Source organism: Rhinoraja longicauda, chromosome 4 (genome assembly GCF_053455715.1).
Source record: "Rhinoraja longicauda isolate Sanriku21f chromosome 4, sRhiLon1.1, whole genome shotgun sequence".
Taxonomy (NCBI): Eukaryota; Metazoa; Chordata; class Chondrichthyes; order Rajiformes; family Arhynchobatidae; genus Rhinoraja; species Rhinoraja longicauda.
The window spans coordinates 86280503-86301365 of NC_135956.1; the positions used below are offsets into that span (position 1 = coordinate 86280503).

A 20863-nucleotide genomic window follows, 5' to 3' on the forward strand; every position below is an offset into this window, starting at 1 on the left:
CACAATACATAAGCGCCATTTTCACCACCTCCAACGGGATCCCAACACTAGTCATATCTTCCCATCTCCACCCCTTTCCACCTTCCACAGAGACCGTTCTCTCCACAACTCCCTGGTTAACTCATCCCTTCCCATCCAAACCACCCCCTCCCCAGATACCTTCCCCTGCAACTGCAGGAGATGCAACACCTGTCCCAATACCCCCTCCCACGATACTGTCCAGGGACCCCAACAGTCCTTTCAGGTGAGGCAGAGGTTCACTTGTACTTCCTCCAACCTCATCTACTGTATCCATTGCTTAAGGCATGGACTCCTTATACATCGGCGAGACCAAACGTAGACTGGGCGATCTTTTCGCTGAACACCTTCGCTCAGTCCGCTTGGACCTACCTGATCTCCCGGTTGCCAAACACTTTAAATCCCCTTCCCATTCCTACACTGACATTTCTGTCATAGGCCTCTTCCATTGTCAGAGTGAGGCTAAATGCAAATTGGAGAAACAGCATCTCATATTTCGCTTGGGCAGCTTACAACCCAGTAGAATGAATATTGATGTCTCTAACTTCAAGCAACCCCTGCATTCCCCCTCTCTCTAGCCCTCCCCCACTCATCATCATTACTTTTTTGGATATCTTTCATTCATTTGTTCTATATCTCTCTACATCACGGTCCACATCTCTCGTTTCCCTTCCCCTTCAGAGTCTAGTCTGAAGAAGGGTCTCGACCACTCATTCCTTCTCTCCAGAGATGCCGCCTGTCCCGCTGAGTTACTCCAGCATTTTGTGTCGTTCTTCGGTGTAAACCGGCATCTGCACAAACTCTAATCAGGCAACGGCTGGCAAATGGCAAGTAACATTCGCACTGCTCAAGAGGGTGTGTAATTCCCTACGTTTGACACGCAGTGACTTTTAGCAAGTTCTACCCCCACCCCATTCATGATCCTTGGGAAAACCAACCCTTGGCCAGAAATACTATTGAATCAAAAATCTAAACACTATGGCTACGAGCAAGTCAGTGTTTGGATATTCTTCATGACACTCCAGAATCTTACGTCTGGAATACTCAGGAGAAAGCAGCCAAATCGGCAGCAAATCCACCAACATTCACTCTCTTCACCTCTCATGCAAAAGACAATAGACAATAGGTGCAGGAGTAGGCCATTCGGCCCTTCGAGCCAGCACCGCCATTCAATGTGATCATGGCTGATCATTCTCAATCAGTACCCCGTTCCTGCCTTCTCCCCATACCCCCTGACTCCGCTATCCTTAAGAGCTCTATCCAGCTCTCTCTTGAATGCATTCAGAGAATTGGCCTCCACTGCCTTCTGAGGCAGAGAATTCCACAGATTCACAACTCTATGACTGAAAAAGGTTTTCCTCATCTCAGTTCTAAATGGCCTACCCCTTATCCTTAAACTGTGGCCCCTGGTTCTGGACTCCCCAACATTGGGAACATGTTTCCAGCCTCTAACGTGTCCAACCCCTTAATAATCTTATACGTTTCGATAAGATCCCCTCTCATCTTTTTTTTCTTAAATAAATTCAATAACTTTAATTCCTTTCCGATGCAAAAATATAATTTTTTAAACAGTGTAACTCCAGCAACTCGTGTATCCTTAGCTGGCATGCTACCAATTAGATTTATTTCATTAATATGATGAAGATTAAGATGGGGGAGAAGCAGAAACCTGCACCTCGCAATCCTGTGGAAGAAGGAACCGCAGATGCTGGTTTAAACTGAAGATAGACACAGTAAGCTGGAGTAACTCAGCGGGTCAGACAGCATCTCTGGAGAGAAGGAATGGGTGACGTTTTAGATTGAGGCTCTTCTTCAGACTGAGAGTCAGAGGAGACGGAAATGAGATATATAGACGGTGATATAGAGAGATATAGAACAAATGAATGAAAGATGTGCAAAAAAGCAACGATGATAAAGGAAACAGGCCATTGTTAGCTGTGAGCTGGGTGAAAACGAGTTACAGACAATGACTCAACAAGACGACTTTGAAGTCTGCCTTTTCCCCAGAAATGTTGCCTGTCCCGCTGAGTTACTCCAGCTTTTTGTGCCAACCATCACATTCCTGTTTTGTTTTGTTCAGTTTCATATGGTTCCTTCTGATTTATTTACAATCGTTCTCAAATACCCCACATCCCAGTCTTATTCCGCAATAAATAGAGAAATAACGTATGATATATGATAGCTTTCTTTTGCGGGTGTCATCGGTTGATATAAAGACACAACAAGTGGGCATGGACGTGGTGGGTCAAAGGGCCTGTTTGTGTGCTGCACACTGTAGATCTTGTCCTGTTAAGTGAGCCTGCTCCTGATTGACTCATTTCCATTACATTTCGGTCATTCCATTACAATTTGACTTTAGAAATCTGACAGTCCCACATTTTGTTATTCTAATCCAGTTTAGTTTTTGGGAGAAGTCACTGATCTTTGACCTGCTTGAGACTGAGCTGTTTTGTTTTGCTGGAATGCTATTCATTTTACATTTCACCTTTCTAATTCAGATGGTGTGTTTCATTTTCTATATTTTTTTCTTTTGATTTTCATTATAATACTAGACCATTTATTTCACAAGATGCTGGAGTAACCCAGCGGGTCAGGCAGCATCTCAGGAGAGAAGGAATGGGTGACGTTTCGGGTTGAGACCCTTCTTCAGACTGATGCTGCCTGACCTGCTGAGTTACTCCAGCATTTTGTGAAATAAATACCTTCGATTTGTACCAGCATCTGCAGTTATTTTTGTTGTACTTCGTGGTCCGGTATCTGTTGTACCTTTGTTGAGACTCTGGACGGACCACAAGTACACGAGTTTAAAAGGTTATAATGCTGGAGCTTAAATCCAGGCTGTTTATTCCATGGCCACCTGGAACCAGAGTGGCCACCTAATCACCTCATTCTCTTATTATAGACATTACTACACAGGCAAACAAAGTAGTCCTTGTGATCAAACAAAGTAGTCCCTGCAATATCACAACAATTTTCTTATAATACTAGACCAAGTGGACCCGTTGGGCCCAAACCTCTCCTGCATTGGTACAGCACAGTCTCTTCCCCCTCCCTCCCTCCCCCCTCCCTCTCCCTCCCCCCTCCCTCTCCCTCCCCCCTCCCTCTCCCTTCCCCCTCCCTCTCCCTTCCCCCTCCCTCTCCCTTCCCCCTCCCTCTCCCTTCCCCCTCCCTCTCCCTTCCCCCTGCCTCTCCCTTCCCCCTCCCTCTCCCTTCCCTCTCTCTTCCCCCTCCCTCTCCCTTCCCCCTCCCTCTCCCTTCCCTCTCCCTTCCCCCTGCCTCTCCCTTCCCCCTCCCTCTCCCTTCCCCCTGCCTCTCCCTTCCCCCTCCCTCTCCCTTCCCCCTCCCTCTCCCTTCCCCCTCCCTCTCCCTTCCCTCTCCCTTCCCCCTCCCTCTCCCTTCCCTCTCTCTTCCCCCTCCCTCTCCCTTCCCCCTCCCTCTCCCTTCCCTCTCCCTTCCCCCTCCCTCTCCCTTCCCTCTCTCTTCCCCCTCCCTCTCCCTTCCCCCTCCCTCTCCCTTCCCTCTCCCTTCCCCCTGCCTCTCCCTTCCCCCTCCCTCTCCCTCCCCCTGCCTCTCCCTTCCCCCTCCCTCTCCCTTCCCCCTCCCTCTCCCTTCCCCCTCCCTCTCCCTTCCCCCTCCCTCTCCCTTCCCCCTCCCTCTCCCTTCCCCCTCCCTCTCCCTTCCCCCTCCCTCTCCCTTCCCCCTCCCTCTCCCTTCCCTCTCTCTTCCCCCTCCCTCTCCCTTCCCCCTCCCTCTCCCTTCCCCCTGCCTCTCCCTTCCCCCTCCCTCTCCCCTCCCTCTCCCTTCCCATTCCCTCTCCCTTCCCCCTGCCTCTCCCTTCCCACTCCCTTCCCCCTCCCTCTCCCTTCCCCCTCCCTCCCTCTCCCTTCCCCCTGCCTCTCCCTTCCCCCTCCCTCTCTCTTCCCCCTCCCTTCTCCCTTCCCCCTCCCTTCTCCCTTCCCCCTCCCTCTCCCTTCCCCCTCCCTCTCCCTTCCCCCTCCCTTCCCCCTCCCTCTCCCTTCCTTCTCCCTTCCCCCTCCCTCTCCCTTCCCCCCTCCCTCTCCCTTCTCCCTTCCCCCTCCCTCTCCCTTCCCCCTCCCCCTCCCTCTCCCTCTCCCTTCCCTCTCCCTTCTCCCTTCCTCCTCCCATCCCCTCCCTCTCCCCTCCCCATCCCCTCCCCCTCCCTCCATCCCCCTTCCTTCCTCTTCGCCCCCCCCTACTCGCCCACTCCATCCCCCTACCCACCCCTCCCCGTTAATCACGTACCCAAGATCAACGGGCTCCAACTGTGCAGGCGTGGACGCGTTTGTTTTGCGCGGATGCGGCGGCCAGCTTATGTATGTACCAGATCAACGGGGCCCCAACTGCACATGGGCATTTTTTAAAACTTTAAAATGTGAATAACTTAAAAAATATAACGCTAATTTGAATGAAACTTCATCCATAGCACCACGGGACGATGGTGATTAAGGTGGGCCTAAAATTGTTGCGCTATCGTGTACCGTTTTGGCTGTGGCTCAGGAACAAACAAACAAACAAACAAACAAACAAACCAACAAGATGATAGTTTTAGTATACAGATGCTTTCTGAAACCACACCAGAATTCTTTTGGGAAATATACATTTTCTCTGTGTTTTACTATGGTGGTGAACTTTTCATGCTTAAAGAATGGTATATTCAAGCACTAATAGTTGACTTTTGTAACAGATGCTTCTTTGGACCAATCCGATTTGGTTGCGGAGCTGTTGAAGGAACTTTCCAATCACAACGAGAGAATAGAGGAACGCAAAGCGGCAATGTATGAACTACTTAGATCGATTCAAGAAGAGTCATTGGGAGTGTGGGATGAACATTTCAAAACGGTTTTGCTGCTGCTTCTCGAGACACTTGGAGATAAAGAGGTTGGTTAATTTCTGTTGTGGAATTCTCCATTCCAGAGTATTTTTCTTTATGCTGTGTCTTTTTCTTTGAATGTTCTGTACTTATATTCCTCACCTTTCAACTGATTATACAACTAGTATTGAGGATAAACAGTCCCTCAGTTTTCTGCAAGATTAGGCTTGGTTACAGAGTTACAGTGTGAAGAGCAACTCTGTTCCAGTACAGCTCTTTTTCCAGTAGGAAGCATCTGCCCTCTAGTTAAAATGCACACTACATGGGGATCATGAGCCAATAGACAATAGGTGCACGAGGAGGCCATTCGGCCCTTCGAGCCAGCACCACCATTCAATGTGATCATGGCTGATCATTCTCAATCAGTACCCCGTTCCTGCCTTCTCCCCATACCCCCTGACTCCGCCATCCCTAAGAGCTCTATCCAGCTCTCTCTTGAATGCATTCAGAGAATTGGCCTCCACTGCCTCCTGAGGCAGAGAATTCCACAGATTCACAACTGTCCTCATCTCAGTTCTAAATGGCCTACCCCTTATTCTTAAACTGTGGCCCGTGGTTCTGGACTCCTCCAACATCGGGAACATGTTTCCTGCCTCTAACGTGTCCAACCCCTTAATAATCTTATACATTTCGATAAGATCTCCTCTCATCCTTCTAAATTCCAGTGTATACAAGCCAAGTCGCTCCAGTCTTTCAACATATGACAGTCCCGCCATTCCGGGAATTAACCTAGTAAGCTTGCTCTGTGGAATTAGGTACAATAACCTGCCCCTCCCAATTTATTGCATCAGTTTGCAACTTTTCATGTTGGTTTTCTTTCATATATTTGTATACTGGCTTTTAATTAAATGGTACTTGCTATTTTGAAAATGTTTACTTTGCCATTTTGTTCCCAAATGTACATTTGCTACAAAAAGCGAAAACATATTGTACTTAATTTAACAGGTGATGCGCTGCTATGTTTGCTGCAAGGGTGTGCGGGTCTTTGGCCTTGCAGAGAAACAGTGAGAAAGGCAGAGAATCAGCACGGGGGGTAGTGGAAAGGGCATGGAAGAGAGCCAGAATCCGTGATCTACCTGTGAAAATCCAGCAGACCAGCACAGCCAACGTTCAAGTTTCAATTCAGTCAAATGCCATACCTGACCAACCTGTCTTGTGCTGGAGAATTAATCAAGAATCCCAAATAAGCAACCCGGACATCCTCAGGTTGCTCAGCGCTTTGGTTGGGAAATCTTCCCACTCTACCTAGATGCTCCAAGACCCTCTATAAGATCACTTCTCATCATCCTGTGCTCCAAGGACTAAAGTCGTAGTTTGCCCAACCTCTCCCTATGGCTCAGGCCCTCAAGTCCTGGCAACATCTTTGTAAATTTTCTATGCACTCTTTCAAGTTTAACAGGTGGCCAAAACTGAACACAATACTCCAAATGCAGCCTCGACAATTTCTTGTACAACAGTAACTTAACATCCCAACATCTGTACTCAATAACCTGGCTGAAGGCCAAAGTACCAAAAACCTTCTTATCCACACAATCTACCTGGGAACAATGTACCTGCACTCCTAGTTCCCTCTGCTCTGCCACACTCACCAGGACCTTGCCATTTATGTTGAAGATTCTTTGCAGGTCTGAGCATAATTTTTCAACTATGCCCCACATTTACCTTGCTGCAAAAGAATAGCACATTATCTTGAATTCTGTCAAGGCAAATATGACCCAGCCAATGAACACACTGACTTAATGAATCTCAGTTCTCTTACCAGGACAGTAACAGTGCAAGAAACTGGTTCACATTCATATTCTCAAGAATAGCTGGGGATCGGCATTAAATGTCGGCTTTGTCAATAATGCCCAGATCAAAAAACGATTCAGTAAAAAAAGCTGATATCTTTGTTTGTGCGGGTGTGTGAATTATTTAAAAGAAACATTTGTTCGTGTCCTCAATAATGTTCAAATTATTTGTTATTCAATCTGTAGTTTTGTGCATTGATAAATCGAACATGACAGCATGGTGCTGTTATACTTTAAAAATCAGAGTAAACCTCAAGCTCTTTTGTGTATCCACCTCCTTGAGTCCTCCAATATTGATCCCTTGGCATTGCTAAAGCAGTACCAGTGGAGAGACTATGAAGGTGGAATAGTTCTCGCAACAACAGGGAAGTCGAGTGTCAAAGTGTATGGTGCATTTTATTGGAATCAAACAAGAACTAAAAGATAGTGAACCAAAACCATTGTTTAGATTTTAGATTTAGATTTAGAGATACAGCGTGGAAACATGCCCTTCGGCCCACCGAGTCCGCGCCGCCCAGCGATCCCCGCAAATTAACACTATCCTACACACACTAGGGACAATTTCTTTTTTAAAAACATTTTACCCAGTCAATTAACCTACATACCTGTACGTCTTTGGAGTGTGGGAGGAAACCGAAGATCTCGGAGAAAACCCACGGGGAGAACGTACAAACTCCGTGCAGACCGCGCCCGTAGTCAGGATCGAACCTGAGTCTCCGGCGCTGCATTCGCTGTAAGGCAGCAACTCTACTGCTGCGCCACCGTGCCGAAGGTTTAATGAAACTGTCGAAAGATCGGAGATCAGAATTGTTTTTTTATGCAGTGATCTAAATGCACTGCACAAGAGAGTAGTGAAAACATTTTCAAAAATAACTGGGAAAAATATTGGGGATATACCTGATAGTGACAAAAGGAGATGCTTGTTATAGAGTGAGTGCAGCTAAGAATCCAGCCTGAAGAAGGGTCTCGACCCAAAACGTTACTCACTCTACACAGAGTTAACCCAGCTTTTTGTGTCTATCTTAAAAATCCCTTCCTTGTTTCTGGGATGGAAGATGTATCATTGAAGGTGAGATTGATTAGGCCATGTTCGAGGCTCTTGAGTTTACAAGAATGAGTGTTAACCTCACTGAAGCATTGAAAATTCATAGAAGGCTTGACAAACCAGACGTGGAGAGTTTGTATCCCCAGGCAAAGAACAATGGGTCATACCTTCAAAATAACTGATGGGTCAGTTGGATTATTGAGGAAATGTTTCTTCATGCAGAGAGAGCATGAATCTCTGGAAAGATGGGGAGGTGTAATCATTGATCGGGTTGATAGATTTCTGGATATTTAACATCGGGAAATAGAGATAGGACAGCAAAACTGTATTTGATTAGCCATGATCTCTTTGAATGGCAATGGCAGAGCGTGCTTTGAAACAAATGGTCTATCCCTGCTCTGCTTTAGTTTAGTTTAAAGATACAAAACTACAAACCTGCGCGTCTTTGGAATGTGGCAGGAAACCAGAGCGCGGGGAGAAAACCCACACGGTCACAGGGAGAATGTAAAACTCCGCACAGACAGCACCCGTAGTCAGGATCGATCCCGGGTCTCTGTGGCTGCAAGGCAGCAACTCTACCATTGTGACGCCCCTTTTTACTTGTGTTCTTATGAATTCCAGTTATTTTTTCAAAGATACCAATATGTGGAATGGCCTGATGTTAGTGATATATTTGATTTTTTTTTTTTCCTTTTGTCCTTTGCATCTTAGGAAACAGTCAATCTCCTAGAAGGCATCTTAATCTTCAAATAACTATGATTATGATGTGAAACTTTTGTTATTAAATGGAACTTTGAATTGTGAGAACCTCCATTCTGTTCATCTCTGTGCATTTATCGCCTTCAAAGTCTTTTCAATGGAAGTTTATTAAGTTGGCTTTTCTTTTCTCTTGATGTTACAGCACACAATCAGAGCTTTGGCACTGCGAGTTTTAAAAGAGATTTTGAAACATCAACCAGAAAGATTCAAAAATTACGCGGAACTCACTATCATAAGAACATTGGAAGCTCACAAAGATCCCCAAAAAGAGGTTGGTTTATTGCTGATCCATTTGAAAGTGAAGAAAAAACAAACTTAGTCTGCTTTAGTCTTAAGACACAAGAGTCAAAGTTTCATAATGTCATACAGTGTGGAAATAGACCCTTCAGCCCAAATTGCCCACTCCGACCAACATACCCTGGAACATACCCTGGAATACACTGGAATTTAGAAGGATGAGAGGGGATCTTATCGAAACGTATAAGATTATTAAGGGGTTGGACACATTAGAGGCTGGAAACATGTTCCCAATGTTGGGGGAGTCCAGAACCAGGGGCCACAGTTTAAGAATAAGGGGTAGGCCATTTAGAACAGAGATGAGGAAAAACTTTTTCAGTCAGAGAGTTGTGAATCTGTGGAATTCTCTGCCTCAGAAGGCGGTGGAGGCCAATTCTCTGAATGCATTCAAGAGAGAGCTAGATAGAGCTCTTAGGGATGGCGGAGTCAGGGAGTATGGGGAGAAGGCAAGAACGGGGTACTGATTGAGAATGATCGGCCGTGATCACGTTGAATGGCGGTGCTGGCTCGAAGGGCCGAATGGCCTACTCCTGCACCTATTGTCTATTGTTTACCCCATCTATACTAGTCCCACCTGTCTGCATTTGGCGCAGATCCCTCAAAACCTATCCATATACCTGTCCAAATATTTTTTTCAACGTTGCAATAGTACCTTACTCAACTATCTCATCCGGCAGCTCATTCCATATCCCCACCACCCCTTGTTTTGAAAAACTTTCTCTTCAGATTCCTAGTAAATCTTCCCCCACCCCACACCTTAAACCTATGTCCTCTGGTTCTTGATTCCCCCACTCCGGTAAAAGACTGTCCATTTACACTATCTGTTCCTCTCGTGATCTTATGCATCTCCATAAGATATCATATCATATCATATATATACAGCCGGAAACAGGCCTTTTTTCGGCCCACCAAGTCCGTGCCGCCCAGCGATCCCCGTACATTAACACTATCCTACACCCACTAGGGACAATTTTTACATATTACCCAGCCAATTAACCTACATACCTGTACGTCTTTGGAGTGTGGGAGGAAACCGAAGATCTCGGAGAAAACCCACGCAGGTCACGGGGAGAACGTACAAACTCCTTACAGTGCAGCACCCGTAGTCAGGATCGAACCTGAGTCTCCGGCGCTGCATTCGCTGTAAAGCAGCAACTCTACCGCTGCGCTACCGTGCCGCCGGTATCACCGATATCACCGGTATCAAAAAATGCTGGAGTAACTCAGCAGGTCAGGCAGCATCTAGGAGAGAAGGAATGGGTGACGTTTCCGGTTGAGACCCTTCTTCAGTCTGAAGGGTCTCATTTCCCCACCCATTTCTGCAGCTGATCTATATCCCGCTATATGTCTTCACAGCCTTCCTCACAGTCCGTAACAGCAGCAAAGTCAGTGTCATCTGGAAAGTTACTAACCATCCCATCTATGTCTACATACAAGTCATTTATATATATATATATACTAGACCAGGTGGACCCGTTGGGCCCAAACCTCCCCTGCATTGGTGCAGCACCCTCGCCTCCTCCCCCGGGAGACTGAGACTTGCATGGAGAGGAGTTATAGTCACACCTGAAGTACAAACAGAAAGTTGATGGGTGGATTCCAAGAAAAGAAGCCAAAAAACACAGGAATCTCCTGTGGTCGTTCCCCTCCAAAACCAGTATACCCTTGTGGATGTGTAGGAAGGAACTGCAGATGCTGGTTTACACTGAAGATGGACACAAAATGCTGGAGGAACTCAGCGGGACAAGCAGCATGCTGAGCATGCTTATCTCGAGATGCTGCCTGTCACGCTGAGATACTCTGGCAATTTTTGTCTATACCCTTTTGGATATTGTTTTGGGGGATGACACTGTTCAAAGGAGAGCAGCATCAGTCAGGTCTGTGGCACCATGCCTGGCACTGAGGCACGGCGGGGAGGGCAAAGTCAGACAGAGGAGAGAAGTAGTGAATGGATACTCATTCGTAAGGGGGGCAGACAGGAGGCTCTGCAGCAGGAAACTAGACTCCAGGATGGTGTGTTTCCTCCCCCGTGCCGAGGTTCAGGATGTCTCAGAGCTGTTGCAAAACCTTCTCCAAGGGAGGGTACGCAGCCAGAGGTCGTTATGCACACTTTGCACAAATGACCTAGGTAGGAAAAGGGATGAGGCCATGCAGACTGAGTAGTTGGGCAAAAGAATATAAACCAGGACCTCGAGTCTAATAATCTCTGGATTACTCCCAGTGACAGCTGCTCGTAAGGATAAGAAATAGAAGATAGGGCAGATGAATGAATGCGTGGCTGAGGACTTAGTGCAGGGGCAGCGATTCAGATATGGCCCATATCACTTTAAACCTTTCCTATTCATGTGCCTAGCCAAATGTCTTTTAAATGTTGTTATGGTACTGCCTCAACCTTTCCTCAAGCAGCTCATTCCTATACCCACCACCTGCTGTTGCCCCTCTGGCTCCAGTTAAACCTTTCTCTTTTCAGCTTAAACCTACACTCTCTAGTGCTCGATTCCCATACCCTGAGAAAAAGACTGTGTGCATTAACCCTGCCTGTTTCCCCTTGTGATTTTATACAGTTCTACAAAAACTCTCCTCAGCCTCCTGTGCTCCAATCAATTAAATACTAGCCAGCCTGAGCACACCCTAGTGCTTGCACTTGAGTCTCGCCACACTTGCCTCGAGTCCTGGCAACGTTCTCCTAAATCTTCTCTGCAATCTTTCTATCTCAATGGCATATGTATGTGACCAAAACGGAACACAACATTCCATATGCAGCCTCACCAAAGACTTGTACAACTGTAACAAAATGTCCAAAAGTCGTCTTTACCACCTTACCCACCTGTGATGCCACTTAAGGGGAACTATGTGCTTGTACTCCTAGGTCCCTCTGCTTCACAACTCTCTCCGGGCCCTACTGTTCACTGTGAAAGTCCTGCCCTAGTTTGACTTCCCAAAAGCAACATGTCACACTTATCTGAATTAGACTCCATTGGCCATTCCTCAGCCCACTTACCCAGCTGTTCAAGACCCTGCTGTAATTCTTGACAACCATCTTCACTGTCTACAATACGGCCTATGTTAGTGTCATCTGCAAACTTACTAATCGTGCCTTGCCTATTCTCAGCCAAATCATTGATACAAACCACAAACAACAATAAGCCCAGCACTGATCCCCGAGGTACGCCACTAGTCACAAGCCTCCAGTCTGAAAAACAACCTTCCACCACCACCCTCTTCTTCCTGACATGATTCTAAATTCTAGATCCAATTAGCTAGCTCTCCCTGGATCTCATGACTATGACTTCAATTGTGCAAAGCAGCCCACAATAAACACAGTCTCAACAATATTGTTGAAATTGGTGCATATGAATAAGCAAAAGCAAAGTACATAGAGGGATCTGTATTTTGTAACACACGGAAAATGGATGATAAACTTGAGGTAGTATCGATAACTAATTTATTGCCACCATTTCCCAATTCATCTGCCACGTTACAGTGGAATTAATTTAACATTTTGCCTGCTTGTTGCTGAGAGATACAAGGGAATTGGAGTCACCTTGGGAGAAGATGGTACTTGGATTTCTTTCATCCACTGAGAATTGCTTGTTTCTACTGCTTTGCAGCCTTCCTAATGATTTTTCCAATGAACAAACTAAATGGTTGCTAGGTTACCATTACAGCTAGGTCCGTGACAGAAGTCTAGCACTAGGGAAAATCTGAGGGAACAACGAAACTGCATGCTGTCCATGAGCAAATGATTTGATTAAGCTTTAGACACCAATCTTTATTTTAACCCATATCGCACATGCCTATGTGGATGTTGATATTGATTTCCCAGCACCACACCAGCATCATGTGAGTGTAAGTAATATTGTGGTACCTAACAAGATTGCAGAGTTCTCACATCTGTTTCTTCTTTTTCAGGTGGTAAGAGCTGCTGAAGAGGCTGCAACAGCCCTGGCCACGACTATCAACCCTGAGCAATGCATTAAAGTACTTTGTCCTATTATCCAAACGTCAGAATGCCCCATCAACCTTGCGGCCATCAAAATGCAAACCAGGATCATAGAGAGAGTCCATAAAGAGACTCTGAACCAGTTATTACCTGAAATTATTCCCGGGTTGTTAATGGTATGTAACAACATTGATTTCAGATACAAATCATTTATACATAGAATTAAAATGCCCATAAAACAGGTATTGTTAAAAAGTTGAATGGTAGGCAAATAATTGGTGTCTTAATATCATTAATGTGAAGGATTTAGATTGTTTTTTGACTGAATCCTAAATGTGGTTTGGATGATTTGAATAATATGTTGGAATAGATCGAACATATGCAGGGCACTGTGGCGCAGCGGTAGAGTTGTGCCTTATGGTGACAAAGACCCGGCATTGATCCTGACTATGGGTGCTGTCTGTACAGAGTGTGTACATTCTCCCTGAGACCTGCTTGGGCTTGCTCCGGATGCTCCGGTTTCCTCCCACACCCCAAAGACGTACAGCTTTGTAGGCTAATCGGCTTAGTATAAAGGTAAATTGTCCTTAGTGTGTGTAGGATAGTGTTAATAGACAATAGGTGCAGGAGTAGGCCATTCGGCCCTTCGAGCCAGCACCGCCATTCAATGTGATCATGGCTGATCATTCTCAATTAGTGCCCCGTTCCTGCCTTCTCCCCATACCCCCTGACTCCGCTATCCTTAAGAGCTCTATCTAGCTGTTTCTTGAATGCATTCAAAGAATTGGCCTCCACTGCCTTCTGAGGCAGAGAATTCCTCAGATTTACAACTCTCTGACTGAAAAAGTTTTTCCTCATCTCAGTTCTAAATGGCCTACCCTTTATTCTTAAACTGTGGCCCCTGGTTCTGGACTCCCCCAACATTGGGAACATGTTTCCTGCCTCTAACGTGTCCAACCCCTTAACGTGTGGTGATCGCTGGTCGGTGTGGACTCGGTGGGCCGCAGACTGTATCTCTAAACTAAACTACGATAGAACAATTTCACCTATTAATATTTCCTTTTCATACATCTCACCCCATTCGTCATTTTTCCACCTCTTTCTTGGTGTTACTTTTCTATGCTATTCACCTTTTCCCTGCATTCCATCCTATATCTCCAATTAGTTCTCTCTTGTCACTTTCATTCCTTCCTCATCTTAGTCCTAATATGTTCTAACTCACCTTGAGTTGAAGAATCATTTTTTTTTTTTTTAGCTGAAAAAGATAGATGTTGTCTTTACTAATTTCATGCAATCCCGCGGGTTTATTATTAACTACATTATAATGGGTGGCGCAGCTGGTGGAGTTGCTGCCCCACGGGGTGGCACGGTGGCACAGAGGTAGAGTTGCTGCCCTACGGGGTGGCACGGTGGCAGAGTTGCTGCTTTACGACACCAGAGACCCAGATGTTCGATCCTGACTACGTGTGCTGTCTGTATGGAGTTTGTACATTCTCCCCCTGACCTACTTGGGTTTTCTCTAGGAGCTCCTTTTTTTTCCCCCACTCTCCAAAGACGTACAGGTTTGTAGTCTAATTGGATTGCTAAAATTGTAAATTGTCTGCAGTGTGTGTGTAGGATAGTGTTAGTGTGCAGGGATTGCTGGTCGGCGTGGACACAGTTGGCTGAAAGGCATCTCCAAATTAAACTAAATTAAACTGCTGCCTCACAGCGCCAGAGACCCGGGTTTGGTCCTGACCTCTGGTACTGTCTACAGGGAGTTTGCATGTTCTGCACAATCCGCAGGCATTGCCACTTTCATTTCACTGCACATCGTGTATGTGACAAATAAACTTGACTTGACTTGACCTGTGACTGAGTGAATTTCCTTCGGGTGCTCTGGTTTCTTACGATATCCCAGAGACATGCTAGTTTGCAGGTTAATCAGCCTCTGTCTATGCCTCTAGTGTGTGGGGAGTGGATGCCAAAGTGGGATAACATAGAACTAGTGTGAATAGGTGATTAATAATCGTTGTAGACTGGGTGTGCCGAAGTGCCTGTTTCCATGATGTGTTTACCAATATAGTCTAATTTCATTCTCTCAGGTTTTCTGAGCCTAGATAATTTCTAAGCTGTATTTTGTTTATTGAACTACTAATTATGTAATATCTGTGGCCCTAAACTATTTAGACCTTTTCCAAGGGAAGTAACATCGTAGGCATTTTACCAGTGATTGGCAGAAGATTGCACACCACAATTAAAAATTCTCTCGGGATCCTTTATTGCTAACCCACAACAAAGACCATGTATCTCCCTCCATCCACACTGCCTTTCTATAAAACAATCATGGCAGACCTTTTATCGAGCACAACTTTCATCCACTAATGGCGGCGTTTCGGGTCGAGACCCTTCTTCAGACTGATGTCGGGGGTGGGACAAAGGAAGGATATAGGTGGAGACAGGAAGATAGAGGGAGATCTGGGAAGGAGGAGGGGAAGGGAGGGACAGAGGAGCTATCTGAAGTTGGAGAAGTCGACGTTCATACCACCGGGCCGCAAACTGCCCAGGCAAAATATGAGGTGATGCTCCTCCAATTTCCGGCGGGCCTCACTATGGCACTGGAGGAGGCCCATGACAGAGAGGTCAGACTGGGAATGGGAGGGGGAGTTAAAGTGCTGGGCCACCGGGAGATCAGTTGCGTTAATGCGGACCGAGCGCAGGTGTTCAGCGAAGCGATCGCCGAGCCTGCGCTTGGTTTCGCCGATATAAATAAGTTGACATCTAGAGCAGCGGATGCAATAGATGAGGTTGGAGGAGGTGCAGGTGAACGTCTGTCTCACCTGGAAAGACTGTTTGGGTCCTTTGATGGAGTTGAGGGGGGAGGTAAAGGGACAGGTGTTGCATCTCGTGGCACTTCAAGCACTGTAAGGCAGCAGCTCTACTGCTGTGCCACCATGTCGCCACGTAGTACTGAAATGTTTCCAAACTATTCATCTTGAGATATCAATGTAACATAATGTGATTCTTGCAGGGTTATGACAACACAGAGAGCAGTGTTCGTAAAGCCAGTGTGTTTTGCCTTGTAGCCATTTATTCAGTTATTGGTGAAGATCTTAAACCCCATCTTGGCCAACTCACGGGCAGCAAGGTAAACCAAATGTATCATGTATTTATAATGTATCATGTATTTATAATGTATCATGTATTTATAAATTTGCATCACGCACTATGACTGTACATGTTAGTAATTGTTTTTTGTATTCAGTTGGTGTGCCAGCTCGGTAGCCCGTTAATAGTTACAAACTTTTCTTCAAAATTATGTGGATCCCTTTCAGGCAAAATAGCTGTTGCAGCAGTGTAATTTATTGTCACGTGTGCCGAGGTACAGTGAAAAGCTTTTGTTGCATGCTACACAGTCAGCGGAAAGACAATACATGATAACAATCGAGCCATTTACAGTGTATGGATACGTGGCTGTCCCTCGGGGTCGAGGATGATAGTCTACGTACCGATGTCAGAACGAAGACGCCTGTGTGCGTGTGTTTGTTTAACGTGTACTTGATGTTGCACTCCAAGAAGCACACGGTCCTCCACAAATCAATCAACTCATTCCAATGGCAAGGGAACCAAGACGATTGGAGCTGATAGATCTGTTGCAGCCTTCACAGCCGTTGAGTTCAAGATAACTTTGTCCGCCTGGTCCGGCGTTGAGGGCTTGTAGGTTGGATCGTTCTTGGTCTGGACCCTCATCCTCGACCATGGCTGGCCCTACCAGAAGCTAGTGCTTCTCGGAATTATGGGGGCACGCAAGCCTCTTCACCACAACAAGGTGAACGATCCAAAGAGGGATAAGGGAATAACATTTAGTGCAAGGTAAAGCCAGCGAAATCCGATCAAGGATAGTCCGAGGGTCATCATAGAGGTAGACAGTGGTTCAGGACAGCTCAAAACAGCAGGAGAGTGGTATCAAAAGTTTAATTTACTGAATTTATCACCAACGTTAACTTCATAACTGAGTTTTATTTCAGCTCAACTGTTGCATGGGAGGAACTTGGAAATTATGCAATCACCACTAAACAATAGACAATAGGTGCAGGAGTAGGCCATTCGGCCCTTCGAGTGAGGGAGCGCAAGTTACAATGCAAAAGAAAATCGTCACAATCTCGCTCACTCACCGAAGCATAAAGCAATAAAACCTACAAAATCGTCGTGGTCTTGTACAAATTAACCATAAATACACCTAATTAATATTTTTTAAAGCAGTATTTTCTTACCTCTACGGAGCAAAACTGGAAAATGCGGATGGTCTGTAAACACGCAGCACATCAGCCGGCGAGAATGTTTTGCCCCTGCGACCTACGGCTCAGTCAAGATACCGAACTCGCATATTCCGAGGGTCATAGATAGAGTGGACAATAGTAAATCTTTCCCCATACAGAGGGGTCTGTAACCAGAAGGCATAGAATCAAAATAAGGAACCAATATAATGAAATAATTCTTTCATCAAGAGGGTAGTTGTTGGAGTTTGGAACTGTGTGGTTGAAGCAGAAATTCTCACAACATTTAAGAAATATTTGGACGAGCACTTGAATTTCTAAAGCCCAGAACACAGTGAAGATTGGACTTTATTGCCGTCCATCACAGCTGTGGTGGATGATTACGTTAACTTTTATGTAGTCGTGTGTGTGTCATGTTGCTTTTTTGACTATGACTGTATGGTAAATCGAGTTTCACTGCTCCTTAATTGGTACATGTGACAATAATATACCTTTGAACCTTTTTTGAACATTTGAGTGCCGGTGAATGGAATAGTATCGATGATACTTGATAGTTGGCATGAACCAAAGGCCCTGTTTCAATGCTGTATGGCTCCATGACTTTATTGGTGAATTGAAGTTCTAACTTACCATCCGAACATCCTTAATATCATAATTTCTTAAAATAGATGCATAGAGTCAGAGTTGTACAGCATGGACACAGACAATTCTGCCCAAATTGTTCGTGGCAACCAAATTGTCTAACCGAGCAAGTGTCTGCAACCTTGTTTAAAATCAAATTTATTGAAAAAGTAACCTTTATTTGTTTTGTGTTCCAGATGAAATTGTTGAACTTGTACATTAAACGTGCACAAACTGGTTCCAGCACAAGTGGTTCGGCATCAGACCTCACTAGTCAGAGCTAGAGTTTAGCAGCTGCTTTCAAATAGGGTCTCTGGGGAAGGAAGAACTAGCTGTGGAACGTGAGGCTGGAACACCAATGACTTCCCTCAGTCTGCATGTGACTGTTGCACCAACATTTATTCCAGATCAGAGGAGACAATACTAGCCAGTCAAGATAACACTCAAACCTTCTCACCCAAGATCTCTGCGTCTTATAACTGAAGTTTACCAGTATTACTGTCACATAAATAAAATGCTAATTATGATTAAAAAGGAATGCATTCAGCTTCAGAAAAGTTGTTTTTTTTGCTTCTATCCAGCAGCATTATTGTTTCCATGTGCAGCATAATTTGCTTCTGGTTAGATTTCACTAATGATCACTGAAGGGGAAGCCTCCAGTAAACCAAACTGAACCAGATTGAAGCGGAAACAAACCGCCTTGTTTCGAGTCTATGCTGTCACAACAAAGCTTTAGGGATTGTAACTTTCTTTCATGCAAAGCCAGGATCTAGAATTATCTGCTTTTGTGTGTGTATCGTACCTTTTCACCAATTTGCTCTGCTGTTCCTTCGACACAAGTGAGACAAACAACACAGAAGGAAGGTGGAAGAGTTGAGCATTCCTGAAAAGCAGCAGCTACCCAACTAGATGAGTTTTTTCTCAGCGGTAAGATAAAGTGTCCATGTACCGGCTTGAAGTATTCCCAAATGGATATGAACCACACATGCCATCACACCTTATTCAAGCAGGGTGCATCGGAATGGAGTGCTCTCCACAAGCACACTCAGTACGTAACATTTATATCTAGTATGTACTTCTTGTTCTCATAAAATGCAGGTGTTCTTCAGGTAGAAATGCTGCTGAGGGCTTTGCCTCGGCAGTAACTTTAAGCAAATAGACGGCAAATACAGTGATCGTGTTGCTGGACCACTTGTCTGTATTGACTGCATTTGGACTTTCCAGGAATCTCACATCGCAGTACGAAAGTCAAAACGGTTTTGATATAGTGTCCATTGTGGAAAGCAAGTATGACTGATAAATGTTTAAAAAACGCCAGCAATTTACACTAGTGTTTTCTCTACCTCCTGTAGCGAAGACCTGCTAAGTTCCACTTTTTAAGAAAAAAAAACACAAAATGTTAAAAATACGAAAATACTAAAATACAACACAAAAAAATGCTATTAATTGGTAGCTAATTTGAGTCGTAAATCTCCTTCGAGTGGCTGACTAACATTGTACTCGGACGATACTAGAACTTGTCGTGTTGCCAGCTGTTCAAAGATGGTGATGCTCATAGGAGCTGGATGTGTGAAGTCTAAAGTTGCAGAGAGTGAGCTGCAACGAGTGAAATGAAATCTAACCAAAAAAGCAAAAGATGGTTCGTTTTGCTGCTGTTAGAAAAAAATGCTTTTTTTTTTTTTTGGTTTTATGAAAAATTTATATAAATTTATTTAAAGATTTTAAGGGAACCGTTTATCTGTCATCACAGTTTTTAAGCCCCAGCATCAAGAATATAGTTGTATGTGAATGTTTATTTGGACTACACTATCATTTGATGTATTTATAGTTATGTGCTTACAAATGTGCATACACTGCAATAAACTGTATATATCATCAATATCTCATTTATGTGACTAAGATTGATTACTTAAACATGAAAGATTACAACTGATATAAATTGTAAAATCACATTGATTTTTCAGTTGTACCGAAGGAGAAGATTTAGTAATTTGTGGTGTTGCTGTTATCCATTGATTCTTAAATTTTTACTTCATAGAATCATATCCCCCACACTTATGACTCATAGAATCATATCTCACGGAACCAGGCGCTTCTACCCAAATCATCCAAGTTGACTAAGATGCCCCATCTAAGCTAGTCCCGTTTGCCCGCATTTGGTCAATTTCCCTCTAAACCTTTACCAGTCCATGTACCTGTCCAAGTGCCTTGTAAATGTTGGGATTATACCTGCCTAAACTACCTCCTCTGGCAGCTCATTCCATATATCGACTACCCACTGAGTGAAAAAGTTGCCCCTCGGGTTCCTATTAAATCTTGCCCCTCTCACCTTAAGCCTATGCACTCTCGTCTTTGATTCCCATGGGGAAAAAGACTCTGTACATTCACCCTTTCAATTCCCCTCATGATTTTATACACCTCTATAAGGTCACACTTTAGCCTCCTACACTCCAATAAAGGAATAAAGTCCTAACTTGCCCAATCTCTCCCTATAGTTCAGGCCCTTGAGTCCTGGCAACATCCTGCAAAATCTTCTCCGCACTCTTTCCAGCTTAATAGCATCCTTCCTGTTGCAGGGGAACCAACACTGAACACAGTACTCCAAATGCTGCCTCACCATTGCCTTGTACATCTGTAACAGAATGTCCCCACTTCTATACTCAATATACTGACTGATGAAGGCCAATGTACCAAAAGCCTTCTTAACCACTCTCTCCATCTGTGTTGGCACTTTCAGCAAAACTGTGCACCTGTACTCCTAGCTCATTCGGCACTGCCACACTTTAATCTGCCAGATCTCCTTTGTCCTCTCTATGCCCCCCTGCTTTCCTTTGTAAGCGTGCTCCACAGTCCCCTAAACCTTCTGGGATACACCTGATACTACCTGATTCCTGACCCATGACTCCTTTTTCTTGACCACACCGTCATTTTCTCATGTCTTACTCCAAACTGCCTTGCCCTTCATTTTAACCGGAACAAGCCTTCCTATCCTTAAGAGCTCTATCTAGCTCTCTCTTGAATGCATTCAGAGAATTGGCCTCCACTGACTTCTGAGGCAGAGAATTCCACAGCGGTAGAGTTGCTGCCTTACAGCGCTTGCAGCGCCAGAGACCCAGGTTCGATCCCCTCTACAGGTGCTGTCTGTACGGAGTTTGTAACGTTCTCCCTGTGACCACGTGGGTTTTCCCAAGATCTTCGTATTTCTCCCACACTCCAAAGACGTATAGGTTTGTAGGTTAGTTG

At 45.0% G+C, this 20863-nt stretch overlaps 1 protein-coding gene across 32 annotated transcripts in view; it reads left to right on the forward strand.

Annotated features, from left to right (window-relative positions):
* The window catches only part of clasp2 (cytoplasmic linker associated protein 2), a 278703-nt gene extending 260047 nt beyond the window's left edge, over positions 1–18656 (forward strand). For all 32 annotated transcript variants that reach the window (XM_078398275.1, XM_078398276.1, XM_078398278.1 and 29 more), the window contains 5 exons: positions 4724–4917; positions 8646–8774; positions 12713–12919; positions 15754–15870; positions 17818–18656. In XM_078398275.1, coding sequence (XP_078254401.1) covers positions 4724–4917; positions 8646–8774; positions 12713–12919; positions 15754–15870; positions 17818–17904 — 734 coding nt within the window. In that variant the 3' untranslated portion in view covers positions 17905–18656. The remainder of the gene's footprint in view (positions 1–4723; positions 4918–8645; positions 8775–12712; positions 12920–15753; positions 15871–17817) is intronic.
* Positions 18657–20863: the final 2207 nt, after the last annotated feature.